The sequence below is a fragment of the Lissotriton helveticus genome, chromosome 3_1 (genome assembly GCF_964261635.1).
Source record: "Lissotriton helveticus chromosome 3_1, aLisHel1.1, whole genome shotgun sequence".
In the NCBI taxonomy this organism is placed as follows: Eukaryota; Metazoa; Chordata; class Amphibia; order Caudata; family Salamandridae; genus Lissotriton; species Lissotriton helveticus.
Genome location: NC_136061.1, coordinates 1,816,963,959 through 1,816,981,097, shown reverse-complemented (window position 1 = coordinate 1,816,981,097; position 17,139 = coordinate 1,816,963,959). Strand labels below are relative to the sequence as shown.

Below are 17,139 nucleotides of genomic sequence, written 5' to 3'. Positions count from 1 at the left end.
GGAGGTGCCCTTTTTCCGTTGGGGAGCGTATTGCATAGTCTTTGTGATGGGGCTTTTTGACCACGTCTTCTTTGTTTGGGTGGGGGCGGAGGTGAGTGTGCGCGATTGATTGTTGCCACTGTTGCTATTTGATGGTCTGATTCTGTTTTTGTCCTTTGCTCGAATTGATTATATGGCTTCATTTTTACGTTGTGTTTATAAAATGGCGGCTTGCCGCGGTCCCTCCCTTGTATTCTCGTATACGGCCCGTTATTCTTTTGGTCCCCTCCCCGTGCTAGAAAACTTAACCTTTATTATCCTGCTCTTGCTGAACGCTCGATGGTCTTTCTTGTTTCACCAGTGCTCCTGATGTTATATCCTGTGCAGATCTTCTTTTTGTATGCTGGTTATTTGACCATTCTGTTTCTGGCCGGCCCGTGGGGTTGTAGGCCAGTATTTGTGAGCTTTCATTGTCAATAAAGGTTTTCAAAAAAAAAAAAAAAAAAAAATAAAAAAAAATACAGTCATTGATCAATGACAGAAAAGTGCAAATTTGAAAATCATTTCCTTGTGTCCTGCAGCCAGCCAATAGTCAATGCTTCCCACGCTACACTCTGGGAGGGTTGTTTTTATTTCTTCATCCCTCTACTCTTTGGTCATAAATTATTCTCTTGCCTAGGCTCTCCTGTTGCGTATGGGGTCCCGTAGACCCCTATCGCATATCAACTCCAAGGTATTGATACAGAGAAAGATTTCAATGATGATAAACATTTCAATCACTGATGGAAAAGAATTCAATCAATGATGAAAAAGAAAATCAATCAATGTTTCTCTACAGTCCCCTAGTTAGATTAGATGCCAGTTACTACCCCCACTCTTTAAAAAAAAAATACTATGTTCTAACTGAGCATTTGAAACACTGAAAGGTCACGCCAGCAAGTTATTTTAGCTTTACAGCCTACTTACCAACTGGTGGCATTATAGTCCTTCAATGCCTCTCACTTCTGACGCCACTTTGTTGGGTAATAAATCCATTATGTTGGGTAATAAATCCTCACACCCTCCTCAGAGCGACGCAAAGCAAACAGACCCCAGCTGCCACAAACACAGGAAATGTTCTTGCACGTTTGTCTGTTTATTGGCATGCCAAGGCAGACCCAGTGTCACGTCTTAGAACAAGCTTCTTCTTCCCCTCATAGATAGTCACAGGAGAATATATAGGGCAGAAAGTGCAGTCATCAGTAAAATCCTTAGATGTGGACAAGGCCAAATACGGTTGTACATATACAAAATAAAAGTGTCATGCAAGCACAGAACATAGAGCAATATAAGGGCACAAGGGACCAGAAAGCAAGTTTAAGCAACCTGCACAATTCAGAGGCTTTTCACAGCTGTTGACCCAGGACATGTCAAAGTGGGCAATAAAGGGTCATGGGTTCAGTCTTGAATAGATTTGTAACGGGAGGGGTGTTTAGGAGTACAGAGCAAGCAGTTTGGTCAGAGCAGACCTAGTTAGCTCAGTGGGTCTGAGATAGTGTGGAGGAGAATATGGGATAGATTCACTTGTTTGGCTGATGCAAACATATAGATATTTATTTTTCCTCACACCGACGAACCAAGTGCGACACCAGAGTGATTTCTTATCCAGAATTTCAGTATTCCCCCAAGTTGTGTGTGGTTCGTAGTTTGAAAGCTTACGAGGAGATGACAGAAGAGTTTCAGCCTCCAGGCAAACGCCAGCTTCTTATCGCTCTTTGCAAACCTTTTAAGGCGGTCTCTTCTCCTACCATTGCCCATTGGGTTAGGTGGATTATGCAGGAAGCAGGAATCAGCCACCAAGATTTTGGTACTCACTCTGCAAGAGGTGCAATGGCTTCAAAAGCATTTGGCTTGGGTGCCTGTTTGGAGGATATCCTTAACGCAGCAGATTGGTCTTCGGACTCGACCCTTAAGCCTGTGCTGGACATGGCTCACCTCCTGGTGAGCAAGATTTGAACTAGCATAATCCTTGCCTCCAGTCCTGACATAGAATTAAAGATTTCCTAGCTAGTTTCAATTCTATTAAGGACTAGGAGGCGAGGATTATCCCGCACTAGGGATCTCTACAAGAGGCCCACCCCGTATTTTAGTAAGTAAACAGAAATTGAGTTCCTATTTCTTGTTATGGATGGTTTTTCTTATGGTAATTTTAGCACAATGCTCCCAAGCATTCTATATATTTACCTTTTGGTTGAACTTATGTGTTGGAAATAAATACTTTCAATTTTATCTAACCTATTCATGGAACTTATTGTTGTATCCATGGTGATTACTTTTTTATTCTTGCTAAGGGACCCTTGTTCCTAAAAACACATTATCTATGAGAAGAGCATAAAGGGCACCATTGAGATGTTGAAGATAACCGGGGTCAGTATGGAACGATGGGGGACTCAGCAGGTGATAGGGATCCTTTGGGACCTGGAGGTGCCCATGTGAACAACTGGTGTAGATTAGAAAGGTAATAGGTGAACCAGTAAAGGGCGCTGCCGGTGAATCCCATTTGATACTCCAGTATGCATATGAAGGTGTGATGATCGACTTAGTTGAAATTACCTAACAGATACAGCATTTTCAGGAGGGTGGGATCATCTTAATTTGCAGACACAAGGGCATCCTCAACGAAATGCAAAACTGTGTGAGCTGGAGCCATGCTTGTAGTTGTGCAGAAGATGGTTAGCTTGTGATTTTTGAGTTGAACACAGATTGCCTTTCAGTGATTTTGCTGATGAACAATATGTAAGTTATGTGCCAGTAGTCATAGATGGCATCAGGGTCTAATATAGGTTTCTTTAGGAGGAGAAGAATATGGACTGTATTGAGAGCTTCTTGAAAGATGAGAGAGCATCTTAGAGAGAGCTTTGATGAAAGATGAGGGTAAGACAACATCTTATTAGTAGTAGTTTGAGGGAGTTGAGTACGTCAGCGTGATCTGTGGGAGAGAGAGCTTTGAAAGATGACCATTTCAGGAAATTTCCCAGAAAGGGTGTTCATACTGTGGTGCTGCAAGCCAGTTCCAGTTCCTTCCTTTGTGACAAAAGAAGAAACCGTCCATGTAAAAAATCCCCAGCTGTCACAAAAGTGAGAACCCACTGCAAAAAAGAACTAAGCATTTCAATCAACACATAAGTCCAACCGCCACCACCCCAACGGTCCGACTGCTGTATTACGCTGGTGGCGGTGGCACTGCCAGCAGCCAAACAGTAGATGGCCCCCACTGCCAGGATCCTGGATCACGGCAGGACGCTGGTGGGGAAGGCAGCGATCTGTAGCAGCGGTGCGGATGCCGGCACCTCCGTGCAGGTTATAACCTGCCTTTCCTCCAAGGATTTCATGGCAGTAACCCTGCAAATACATGCTTGGCCGAAAGGCATGTACAGGGATCCCCAACAAGGCCCCTGGCCGAATTTCACCATGGTGGTGTGTGTCTCGTGTTTGCACTGTGTGGCATGCATGGCATGGTGCATGCCACACCATGCACGTATAACCGGTAGGCTCTGTCACTGCAGCAGTATGCTTGTAAGGCTCTCCTATAGGCTACACATGCTGCCACTGTGACATCGACGCAGCCGCACCACCAGCCCTGTATTACACTCTTAATTCAGCAGGCGAGAGACCGCAGGCTTGTCGGTCTTCCTGTGACCGACAAACTCGTAAATGGGCTCATACATACATCCAATAAGCAGAGCTTTATCAACAAAAATAAAGTCATCAACCTGTACACCTAGCAATGCAAAGTTATCTGAGTGCACCGGCAGAATTCTGAGAGATAGCTTGGTGTAGCTTTTCATTATCCCACCAGCCCCACAAATTCTTATCAATACAATAGAACCATCCACCAAGTATAGCGCACCAACTCTTCTGAATTGAAATCATTCACTGATTGGTCTATGACAAAAGGTTGAATCAACCTAACCTCTCCCTCCACCATCTTTGGTACCATCCCCAAGGATGAAATAATCAAATCCATCAAGGACACACCATCATTTCCCCCTACATCCTTCACACAATTTTTCCCACACCAACAGTTGACCATCCTTGGATGAGAAAAACTTTTCCACCTACCTCTTCTGTCTTGTTCTTCTAGAAATCATTGTTTCCACCAGTGACTAGATATCGCTGGTGACATCCACCAGCAATGTTTGCTCATCCACTTCATCAATGCCCAGCAAATAGGGCTCTATGTACTAGGAGCTCCCATAGTCTGCACCAGACCCAGTTAACATAACCGCCTCATCCCCTTTGCCACTCTCCATCCCCAACACCTGTGTATGCCTTCCTTTGCCCCCCAACACTTCTACTTCAGACATCCCCTTTGCTCGCTCCAAATCTCTGGACTTTAATCTCTTTGCCCTGCTACTCCCTTAAATATCATCAAATCTACCTTAACTTTGTCTGTCCCCTGTTTAAGATTGATAACATTTGCTTCTGCTCTCCAACCTCGTCCTAACCCAACGCCCTTTGCCATTCCCTGCCACTCGCTCCATCCAAGAAAGAGGAAGCTCCCCGTTCACCTACTGCACCCAATATGCCTCCCTCTTCACCCTCTCCACTGTGGGCAGCACTTTGTGCAAGCTCTCTTATGTGCCTCCTACTTCTAATAGAGGGCACCAAGCACAACATCATGACAGAGCCTTTCCTTATCGCCTCAAAAACGATTCCCTCTGCGCCACCAACTTTCTGTATCACCCCGCCCCTCTCAGTGCTCTTCAGACTGCCCCACCCCTTCAATGCAAAAGCTAAATATGACACGAGCAGTAGAAATAGACAAAGGAAAACAGACTAATGTTGCTGTGCCTATAACTGTATTTGTCAAATCAACTATGCCACTTTTGGTTTGACAATGATCTGTTTCAGACCAAAATAAGTTACCATGCACCATGTCACTGTACCACAGTAATATGCAATACAACTATAATTTTCCCTGGGTGCTTTAAACTGAAAATGTTATTTGTGTAGATGTACTAAATGTACATATATGCACAGAAAATAACACAGTTAAAGGTAAATTATGATTAGTGTTGATTATAAGATCTTAACATAAGTTAAAAAAAACACTTAAAAGTGCTAAAATACAGTTAATGGCTACAAATTAAAATGAAATCAGAAACTATCGAAGCTCACAAGTTATGCTTAGCTTTTCAAACCATAATTTGCACAGCAGCCATGCAAACAATAACATGCACACCAAATGCAATACCCTTGACCTCACCCTTGTTGTGGCATGCTGTGAAAGAAACTATGAATGTAGTATTTTTTATTGGTTTGAGTATTTCTTGCTCTTTAAATACCTTCTGCTTTCACGTGTTGTTACTTATTGGTGCAAATATCGTGAGGTCATATACATTGATTGTATTTGATGTGTGAGTTACAATTTGCATGGCTGTTGTGCACCAAATTGATTGCAGAACTAACAATAACTTGGAAGCTGGTGTTATAACCAAAGCTAACAATAATTTAATTACTTCACATAATTCAATGAAAATACTTTTTACCTTGTTTTTTAATTACTTTCTGGGATTTAGATAATATATTACATCTAATGTCTGTGAAAAGTATACTCTAGCCACTTTGCCTGGCCTTTGATAATTTTATCTGCATGGTAGGAGATAGTGAGTATAACTTTGAAGGCAAGTCTGGAGTGAGGCAGGGATGTGTGATGTCAACGCTGCTCTTTATCCTGGACATTGACTGGATGTTTCAACATAGAACAAAAGACCGAGCCAGAAGCATCAGATGGACCCAATTTTCTAAAATGGAGGACCTTGACTATGCGGATAACTTAGTCTTCCTTTCTCACACACACCAGCATATGCAGGAAAAGTTGTCTCGCCTCAACTTCTATGCACAGCAAGTGGACCTGAACTTAACAAGAAGAAATCCAAGTCATGCCACTCAACATCTCAAACCCTTCACCAATCAAGGTGGATGGAGAGGACCTAGTCATGACTGAAGAACTGAAGAGTTCACCCACCTAGGCAGTACTGTCAGACATGACAGAGGGGCAGCAGTGCCATCAACAGCAGACTGAACAAGGCCAAGAATGCCTTCAGGATGCTGAGCAATGTGTGGTGGTCTTCTTACTACTACAGCATCAACACCGTGCGGAGTCTTTACCAGAGCTGTGTTCTGTCCTGTTAAATGCATCCGAATGCTGCATGATGACAAGAAGCGACATCACCAAAATGTCAGCCTTCCACACCAGTAAACTGAGAAGAATCTTGTGCATTTAATGACAGCAACCCTCCAACCAGGAACTGCTCTCCAGATGCAAGCAAGAGAGCAAGAACACCATCATTATAAGACAAGATGGAGATGGATAGGACACACCATCAGAAGAGAACAAGATTCCATCACAAGAACAGCTCTCCACTGGACCTCACAAGGCAAACAGAAGAAAGACAGGACAAAGAACATCTGGAGACGTACTGTGGAAACAGAAACGAAGACTGAACCACAGCTCTTGGAACCCTACGGAAACTTCACCAAGACAGACAGAAGTTGAGGCCCTTTGTTGCTGTCCTACATGCAAGTTGGCATAACAGGCAGTAAATAAGCAGTATAGTATATGTCCTCTTGCCAGATATTATCTGACAAAATGTTAATGTTTACTTCGATTGGTTTTACTTTCAAATGCCCAAAATGGAAAGTGATATTTGATAAAAAAAAATATGTGCAGTTAGGGAGAAATTTCTTTGGTTATCTTGTTTGTGCCAGAGAGTGCATCCTGCTTTAGCTGCTATTTCATTAACCCTGTGGAAGAATTTCATACTGAAAAGATTTTCATGTACTTTATGCTGGTAATCTTCCCTGAGATGCATGTGTTTTATTACTGATAATTCTGCCTATGGTAGTCTCTAGTGCAGTGTTTTCCAAACTGTATGTTGCGACCCACTGCTGGGTTGCAAGCTGAATTTTGGTGGGTCATGAAAGTCCAAGCAATAAGTAAAGATGGCTTTAAATTCTGTATTTATCTTGTGACATTTGCTGTTCTTCAAAGACAGAGGTCACATGTCATATTTTGACAAATTGCTGCTTATTAATTTAACACGGGAATTGGTGTTTACAAACTCATTTGCAGTCAGAGAAATAAAAGTAGAGTTAATTATGTGACAATATTGCTGGGGTACATACAGTGTGTAAGGAAAACCAGTAGGATGCCATTTATTGTAACACACAACAAAATGTAAATGATGTGTCATCTTTCGGCAATTAGGGAAGCAAAAATTGAGCTCATTTTGTGTAATTCTGCAATGTGATGGAAGCAAAGATGTTAATGGAATCCAAACAAATCAATACACTTTACTTAGTGATGCGCAAATTATAAATATTAACGAAACCAGATTTCTACACATTATCATTGTGTGCAGTATAGTTTTATCAGCAAAACTATATGTATTTGCACATTTAGTGGCCATTTCAATAACAAATCTGCTAAGTTACAGGGCACTGCCACGAGATGCTTTAGTTACATTAACAAAATCGATTGTATGACGTTACAATGCATACATTTACAACGCATGCCTTTACAATGCAGTTTTTACACCGCAACATCCCTTACAACGCATACATTTACATCGCATGCCATTACAACAAATTTTTTAACAATACATTTACAACGCATTCATTTACATCGCAGCAGACCTTTACAACGCATGCCATTACAACGCATACCATTACATTGTATTTAAGGTAAGTGTTGAATACTGTAGGGGTAAAAATTACTATTCTAACTCCAGGGGGTGCAACAGTAGTGTAAGCGTTGGATAGTGTAGGGGTAAAAATTACTATTCAAACTCCAGGGGGTGCAACTGTAGGGTCGTTGTTGGATAGTGTAGGGGTACTATGCGTTGTAATGGTAGGCGTTGTAATGACATGCGATGTAATGCCTGCGTTGTAGTGACATGCGTTGTAGTGTCATGCATTGTAGTCACATGCAATGTAATGGTTGCGTTGTAGTGACATGCGTTATAAAGGATGTTGCGATGTAATGACTGCGTTGTAAAGGTTGTTTCCCTAAAAAATCGGTAGCCTCATGTCCTTTAAAGCTAAGTGGGTTGTGAAGATTTTTCATTATAAAAAGTGGTTTGTGGACCTAAAAGGTTTGGGAAGCACTGCTCTAGTGTAATCCTCCCCTCCCTCCTACGAATGATTGAAACATTGTCTATGTGTACTGTACCTTGCTATGCTCTTGTATCTGATATAACTTGTACCGCAAGGATCCTAAATGTAAAGCGCTCTTATACCCTCTTTGGTCAAGTTCACGCCATATAAAACTTTATAAATAAATAAGTAAATGTTAATGGTTGCTGTCATTGTTTTACATTGATAACATGTGCTATTGGCTTGGTAGGGTTTTCCTTGAACAGAAGTAGATTTGACTGTAGAAATGGTTGGGGAACCTTGGTCTACAGGGATTTGCAGTGCTGATTTTCAGATCCTGAGATGCCACAATACATGGCTCCAAAAACTGTCCGACATTCTTGAAAGTGGCACGATTCACTTCTGGTACATCTATTGAGTTCTAACAAAGCCCTTCTGTACTGATCTGCACCTCTGGCGGCATTGATAGCTAATTTACAGAGCTTTGATAATGTACATCTTTATTGATCTGTGATGCACAGCTATCCAGCTGTCAGAAACTGCAGAGTACCTCTTCAAAAATGCATTTAAAACCTATGACTTATTAGTGAATTTTTATCACACCTACTAATTACCAGATGCAATAGATGTTGGACCACTTGTAATTGCGATACAAGTGCACAAACATGTTTGTGAATGGATCGCAATTTAACATGCCACTAATTATGAGGGGTAAATAGTTAAATCTAAAGAGTGTAGGGAGGGGTGGTCAGAGACAGAACTCGAGCCTGCAATTGTTAGCTGTCTTTCACATGTCCGACCCTTTGCATTATAACATTAAATGCAGAAAAATATTTCACTTGTTGAAAAACTGCTCTTTATAAGTTCATCAACAAGCTTACCTTCCCTTTGTTTCAAAATGTTGTCATTTTGAGTCATTTACGAGGGCCCTTATAAGTAGAAAAATGCACGTGGTTTGCTATAGGTGAAATCACTTTTACATGTTCTTTTCACATTTTCATTTGTGATAATTTGCAGTTAATTGATTTTTTTTGTGCCAACAGATTCAAGAGAGCTCTTAAAGGCACTAATAAAACTAAACATGATCATAAACTTCCCTGTGAGTTATTTTAATATGAAAATGTACATCATCAATCATATTACATGCATATAATGTATTTCCTCTGTCACTGCAAAGCAGGGTTTCAAGAATAAATGTGAGAGCTCTTCCTATGATGCAGTGTCATCATTGCACGTTGTTTAGTTGAATTATCCCCCCACCGCCCTCCATCTATTTCTCTTCGGACTTCTTTTCTACTTCGGAGGTTAAAGGGAAGGCAGGTTGGCTGGCTGCTTGCCACTGTTTGGTTAGTGCTATACAAAATAAACAAATATGTCCCTGATTCGGAGTTCTGGAGTCAGAGACTGTGGGGGGTTTGTTTGTTCCCGATTTTTTTCGGCGGACCATTGGACACTCGAGCTATGACCAGCCTTAGCATCCTGCCTCGAAGGATCTGTCATATTACCTAGGCCATATCCCTAATTTAGTGAGTCTGCCTCGTAGATATACAATACAAGCTAAAACGTACACCAGACCACTTGCTACCACACAACAAATGTACATCCTAGTTCAGCAGTTACTTTTGACTTCTGTTGATCCCCTCTGAATCACTTCTGGAAACTGTCGACTCTAGCCTAAGCACTTTCTACAATTTGGACCTGAAAAAACAGGCAACAATACATCAAATTATTCAATATTCTATTTAATTCAGAAAAAAAATCTAAATGTTCACTTCAAAGTGAAGGTTACAGCTTCTGAAGATGTGGTTTTGTTTTTCAAAAGATGAAGCAATATGTCCGATTCTAGCATATCCTGTCTTTTTTGCTCCTAATGCATGCTCTCTTTTGATTGGTGCATACTAGACGTTAATTGAGGTCACCAATCTTCTATATTAGTTTCCAGTTGCTGCACTTGCGCAGCTCCCACAATCAAGCTAAGTAAAGCAATTTGATTTTTAGCATTCCGTTTCAAATTCCTTCACATTTATGCTCAAAAAATTCATTCTTACATTTTTACTTTTTATGTACAAATACTTTATTAATCTGCTAATAGTACTTAATTCCCCAAACAGTCGCTGGAGCCCCTGTGTAGGTGTCGTGGACTGCCAGGGATCCGTAGACCCCAGGTTGACCACTGTTCTAGATCAGTGAGCACCCTGAGGGATACCACAGCTGTCTAAACCATGCCCCTGGAAAATATGTATCTGATGAGAGATAGCTCTGCTGTCTGGTGTATGTGCCTTTAAGACTTCTATGGTAAAATATAGCTCTATAGTCCGAAGTACAATCCTCCAAATGCTCTGTCTGATGGACAGATCTGCTGCCTGAAGGAAGCATGTGTAAAATATGTGTGTGAGGGTAGCTCTGCTGAGTGAACCCGCTTAAAATGAAGGTAGCTCTTTTGTCTAATTCCGATTCTGAATCCACCATTGTACATGATTCTTTCACTTACACTTCCCCATTTATCGAGCAGGAAGGCGGACACCCAACCCGCGGGTATCGCCCACAATGCACTGCTAACCACAGCGCCAGGGTGGGCCTCCTCTATCTGCCAGGAGGCAGCGCAGCGAGGGAGTGGCACTCACTTTCACCGGGCGCGGCAGCGAGGACATGGCAGAGAAGCAGTGGGGGCGAGTCGCCAAGTGCCAGCTGCTGGTGGCCAGCGCCTTCATCCTGGTGAGGACCGTAAGGCCAGCGATGGCACCGGTGACACTCTCTGTGACATGAATTCTTGGCTTGTGTGGTTCAGTGGATGTTGGGAGGCAATAGGGCTCATGGGTGACGTCAAAGTGAGTTGTAAACAAAACTCCTTCCAGCATCTGGTTGGAATCCGCTCTGGTATTACAATGATGCACTTGTCTATGGGCGAATGGAGAACATAGCATGCAAACGAGGGCAGTTTGACGCTAGGGTTGGGGTAAAGTCAGTGACCTATAAGAATGTCCCCCTAAAGGCTGCTAATGCTGAAAGAGAGTCACAGACAGGGAGAGATTAATCACGTTTCCCCTGGGGTTGGTGTAACTAAGGTTTTTTATTTGTATTTATTTATTGCGTGTTTATATGCGAACTTTACCCGAAGGTGGCAGAGCGCTTTACAAAAGGACCAATTACATTACATAAGGACTTCAGAGTATATGAGTTACATAAATGATACAAACAGAAAAACTCTAAATTCACTTACGAATGGTAGTTAGTACAAAAGTCAACTACACATACTAGTGGTTAGAGTTACATATGTAAAAGTTGCAAATTAACTCAAGGAAAAAATTAAAACAGATAAACTCTAAATTCACATAGGGTTGCTGGTATAGTCAGTCACACATATCAGTTGATCTTTGAAAGGTAGGTAAAGCAGGGGTATGAAATCAAATGTGCAGCGAGCTTCGGGAAGTGATGGAACCGGAGCACAGCTAGCCACATGTGTCTTAAAGGCCAGTGGGATTGGACGACACTCAGTCTGTTCAGCGTTTGCCATTGTGTTAACAGAAACCATAGTCTTTTTGACTTCTAGTTTGCTGTGCCAAGTGCGCTGCCATTACTTTATCAGCGAAGTGTCCCGTCATTTTCATGGTCCCGTGCGGTTTGAAGCTGCAGAATACGACCGTCTGCAGCGAATATTGTGGTTCTCGTGTTGTGGGATACGGTTCTTGGCTGTGTGATGGAAGATGAAGTTTGAAAAATCGTAGTAATGTATGGCTTTTCGGTAGGTGGCAGCTTTGATCAGCTCTGCAAGTCCCTTTATGGTATTTAATATGATCTCAGTCCACTTCGCTGATTATAGGATTGTCTGTTCCGAGACTTCTGTATATGTTTATGGGCTTGAGCAAGCACAGTTAGGAGGAAGAAATGGCCGGGAGGTGTTCTGGGATGAACTTTATTAAAATCCTCCCTTATATGATAGTCATTGTGAGATGTTAAGCATCCAAAATGCAATGCAATTAGCTGTGACCTGCAGTGGTGGCCTAAATTAGAGGCCTCTGATGTCTTGTTCTACGCGAAGATGTCTTCAACTTCTACGCGCCCAACCGCCACCTCCGATCAGCCAACCACGCCCTCGCCGCCGTCCCCCGCATCCGAAGAGCGACTACGGGAGGAAGGTCCTTCTCCTACCTGGCCGCCAAGACCTGGAACTCCCTCCCGACCGACCTGCGCCTGACCCAAGACCACCTCGCCTTCAGGAAGAAGCTGAAGACCTGGCTGTTCGAGCAGTAGCGGCACCCCCCCCCCCCCCAGCGCCTTGAGACCCTACGGGTAGTTAGCGCGCTATATAAGTGTCACTGATTGATTGATTGATTGTGATATGATGTGTGGCAGATCTTTGCAGCTATTCCTTGACTGGTCAGTTGATGGTGGGTGGTATGAGACTGTGGATTGGTACAGCACTGGGAGCTAGACATGACGTAGCTAGGTTTTCTGCCTTAGTAGCTAGGTTTTCTGCCTTATCTCAGCGTAAGAGGGCCAACAAGTATATATGAATTATTAAGCAGCGTCTTTGGATGGCTGAATGGACGCTGAGTCTTATACTGTTAGTGATGGCCAGAAAGATTATGTATGTATTTTCATTACTGTATTAATACCTAGGTTAGCTACAGTTCAGTGATTCATAACTTTACTGGAGATAAAAAGTTGGAGATTTTGCCAACATGAGAAGGGTATGCTGATTGGACGGTTTCATATCTGTGAACTGTAAATTGTTCTTGAAGGAGTGATTATTGTTCAACGTTCTATAGCAAGATTATGGGACGGTGTAGTTACGTTGGAAACAGCCACGACACCTCCTATTTTTTGCACTGTAAATGCTGATAGATACTTTGAATCATGGCTGGCAGTGAGTTCCAGAGCTTGGCAGCCTGTACCAAGAAAGAGGTGCTTCTATTGATTTCTAATAGTGGAATGATGATCCGTGGTGAAAGCCAGAGCGCAGTGTCCTGTTTTATTTGATTGCTTGAATTGAACTTGTAACAAACAATTGGCAACGTCTGCTCCACCAAAGTCCAGCTAACAGCAGATGGCACAATAGCACTCTCAAGCAACAGAGGCAGGCCCTAAATGCAGCAAAGGCAAAGCAACATTTGGACGCGCCCAGAACTCCCTCCCCTACATTTATAGAGATAATTAAGGAATATAAGAAAGCTTTTTGGGAGGCAAAGTGTGCATGGAATGAGCAATACTGGATTGAAATTGTACAAGCCTGCAAATCAAAAAACAACAAATCCCTGCGGATTCAGATGAATCAGTTAGAGCACGGCCCCACCCCTGCTGCTAGCAATAATGTCCCGCAACAAACCTGGAGGCATATTATCAAGGACGGCGCTAAAAATGATCGCTGGTTTAGCGGCAGAAAACTGCAGCTAAAGCGGCAATAATGGGCTTGATAATGTGCCCTTGAGAATTCCAATAGAATCCACTATGTGTGGGAGGGTATACTCAGACGTGAGTCCCTTGCTCATTGCACCATCAGGATTCAAGCAAGCCGGGCCGACGAAGGCTGTGATGCCAGAAACCGGTCCCCGGAAGCTTGTTTCCTTCCCAGTATAAGAATTGGCTTGGTAGTTTGGTTTGCCCTGTTCCCATCATGCACTGGGACAGGAACAGACTAATTTGCATATAGCCAGGTTCTGAGCTGGGATGGTGCAATGAGCTAAAAAACAGGTGATGGATTAAAACCATGATCTCTTGACTTGGTAAGAGTATTCTGCATCATTCAGAAACTCTGTCCATCACCACCCCCTTTTTCCAAAATCGAATTCCAATAGAAGTCCATGTTCTGGTGTGAACATGGGCTTCTATTGGAATTCGCCACAGCATATTATCAAGCCCATTATCGCCGCTTTAGCGGCAGTTTTATGCCGCTAAACCGGCGATAATTTTAACGTCGTCCTTGATAATATGCCCCTTGGTTTGCTCATAATGGATCATTATTGGATCATTATATCACAGCAACGAATCGGTCCTTCTGTGTATAAGCAACAAGACGGACATTCCAGCTCTTTCCTTTCCCCAGGCCGCTATTTCAGCGTAAATAAAAAAAAATAAGTGACATGGGGCGCCAGTCCCAAACGGGGTGCCAGCTCCAATCTACAAGCATGCCCCAGACTTATGGAGCAAAATTCCCTGCCAATTATGTAACTACTGTTTCTGTGGCAATTGTATACCATAGTCTTGGCGAGAGTCAATTCTCCATCCATTCGACAAAAAAGACCCTTACTCGGTCCCTGACAGCTATTGTATGATTACATTATTAGACACTGATGCATAGATCTTCGCCAGCATCCTACTGCAGGAATTGGAAAACTAGGTGGAGGAATCGGGCCGGCTTTCATGTAATAGAACAGGTTTCGGTCGTAACTCGATCACAACACACAATCTCGTCACCCTTTGTATGCTAATATCGTACCAACTGCTCTACACATGCTTTATTGGTTTTTCTAAGCCTTCGACTATGTTGACAGGAACTTGCTGTGGTGTAAAGTGGCACCATGGAACATGCCAGCTAACTCCTGGGAGCACTACAGCTATTGTACTCTGAAACTTGGGCAAAGGTTAGCCTGGGCACAAATAAGGGCCTAACTACAACAATACCAACAAGACTATGTCTAAAACAAGGCTGTGCCTTTGCTCCAGTCCAGCAGTGTTTAATCTTTTTATTTCAGATTTGAGCATAGCTCTGAATGGGGTGCACTCACACCCCACAAAATTGGGACAACAACCGTTGATGTCACTACAATATGCAGACAATTAAGTCCTCATGAATGTTACTTTCATTGGCCTGCAAAACTTTCTTAACACACTAACTTTGCTGTGTAACATACTATTTGACACTTAACTTGGAAAAAACTAAAATAGTCTTCTTCAGGAAAGGCCGAAAAAAGAGGGGCAAATGGTAGGGAAACATCCTTTACGACGCAACTTTTACCACGCAGTGCCTTTACAACGCAGGTTTTACAACGAAAACCATTACAACGCATTGCACTGGGGGGCGCTCTAGGATAGGGAATAGTTTTAATTTACTATCCACGGGGACTGGAGTTGGAATAGTAAATTAAACTATTCACTATCCAGCTCCCCCCAAAGCAATGCGTTGTAATGGCTTGCATTGTAAAACTTGCGTTGTAACGGCATGCGTGGTAAAAGCATGCGTTGTAACAGCGTACATCCAAATGGTACTTGGGAAGTAGCACAGTGGAAAGGAGTCCCAGCTATAAATACCTTGGGGTTTGGCAACACAAGCGCTGCTTTCCTATGCTTCATCTAAACTCACTAAAGCCTCGCCTTGCTGTACTAAACGCCGCCTTTAAAAAATTAGTCATATGGAAAATAGTGAAGTGGGTCAGCGATTGCGCACACCGCTTCCGTTAAAGCCTCTGAAGAGAAGCATATGGAGCTTCGAAACGCGCCAGGCAGATCCATTATGGAGCGGCATCTACAAGCGGATCCCCGTCCTCACCTACACATAAATAAAGCTGCTGCTCGTGTGCTACTCAAAGGTGGATAACCTTGGAGCGACAATTTATACGCGGACGTCCAGCCGCGGAGTATGCACCACCCCGTCATCCTTGGGGGTCACGGAAGTGAAACAGCAGCCGTACACGGGATCGAGGACGGGTCCACTTGGGGGTCCATACAGGACTTGATTGTGTGCTTTCCGCACCACACTTCCCATAATACACAGTCTCATTTGAGCCTCCCATTGGTGGGTGTGTCATATGGAAAATGGAGAAGTGGGTTAGCGGTTGCGCAGACCGCTTCCGTTAAAGCCTCTGAAGAGAAGCATATGGAGCTTCGGAACGCGTCAGGCAGATCCATTACGGAGCGGCATCTACAAGCGGAACCCCGTCCTCACCTACACATAAATCAAGCTGCTGCTCGTGTGCTACTCAAAGGTGTATAACCTTGGAGCGACAAAATATATATATATTTATTTATTTAAACACACACATGTATATATATATATATATATATATATTATTTTTTTATTACGCTTTACACCCTAAAAACTAATCCCACCCTGGTCCCTTAAAATACCCCTGCACCCCAAAATCCTAACCCACCCTTACCCCTTAAAATACTCCTGTACCCCATAACCCCTAAAAATACACCTGTACCCTAAAAACCAAAACAAACCCTGAAGCCTAAAAATACCCCTGTACCCCAAAGCCTAACCCCACCCTGACCCCTTAAAATACCCCTGCACCCCAAAACCTAAACCCACCCTGACTCCTAAAAATACCCCTGCACTCCAAAACCCAAAACCGCCCTGAACCCTAAAAATGCCCCTGTACCCCAAAACCTAAATCCACCCTCATCCTTTAAAATGATTCCTTTACCCCAAAACCCAAACCCACCCTAAAAATGCCCCTGTACCCCAAACCCTTAATACCCCTTAAACCCTACAAAATACCTCAGCACCCCAAAACCCAAGCCAATCCTGAACCCTAAAAATACACCCTGCACCCCAAAACCTAAACTCAACCTGAGCCCTAAAAATACACCCTGCACCCCAGAACCCACACTAGACCCTAAAAATGCCCCTGTACCCCAAAAACTAAACACCTCCTAAACCCTAAAAATACACCAGTGCCCCAAACCCACCCCGAACCCCATAAAAAAACTGTACCCCAAAATCTAAACTATCCCTGAACAATAATCCCTGAACAATAAAAAAAATCTCCTGCACCCCAAAACCTAAACCCACCTTAAACCCTAAAAATGCTGCCTCCCAAATGCTAAATACTCCCTTAACCCTTAAAATACCCCATCACCCCAATACCCAAACCCACCCTGAACCCTAATAATTCCCCCTGCACCCCAAAACCTCAACTCACCATGAACCTTATAAACATCTCCTGCACCCCAAAAACTAAATACCCCCTTAACCCTAAATATACCCAAGCACCCCAAAACCAAAACCAACCCTATACTCTAAAAATACCCTGTGCACCCCATAATCCAAACCCACCCTCAACCCTTAAAATACCCCTG

The 17,139-nt window shown here is 43.0% G+C and overlaps 1 protein-coding gene across 1 annotated transcript in view; it reads left to right on the top strand.

Annotated features, from left to right (window-relative positions):
• Window positions 1-17,139, top strand: part of TSPAN32 (tetraspanin 32) — a 526,327-nt gene that overhangs the window by 54,406 nt on the left and 454,782 nt on the right. Inside the window, exon 5 of the mRNA XM_078682734.1 lies at window positions 10,631-10,833. Coding sequence (XP_078538860.1) covers window positions 10,768-10,833 — 66 coding nt within the window. The 5' untranslated portion in view covers window positions 10,631-10,767. The remainder of the gene's footprint in view (window positions 1-10,630; window positions 10,834-17,139) is intronic.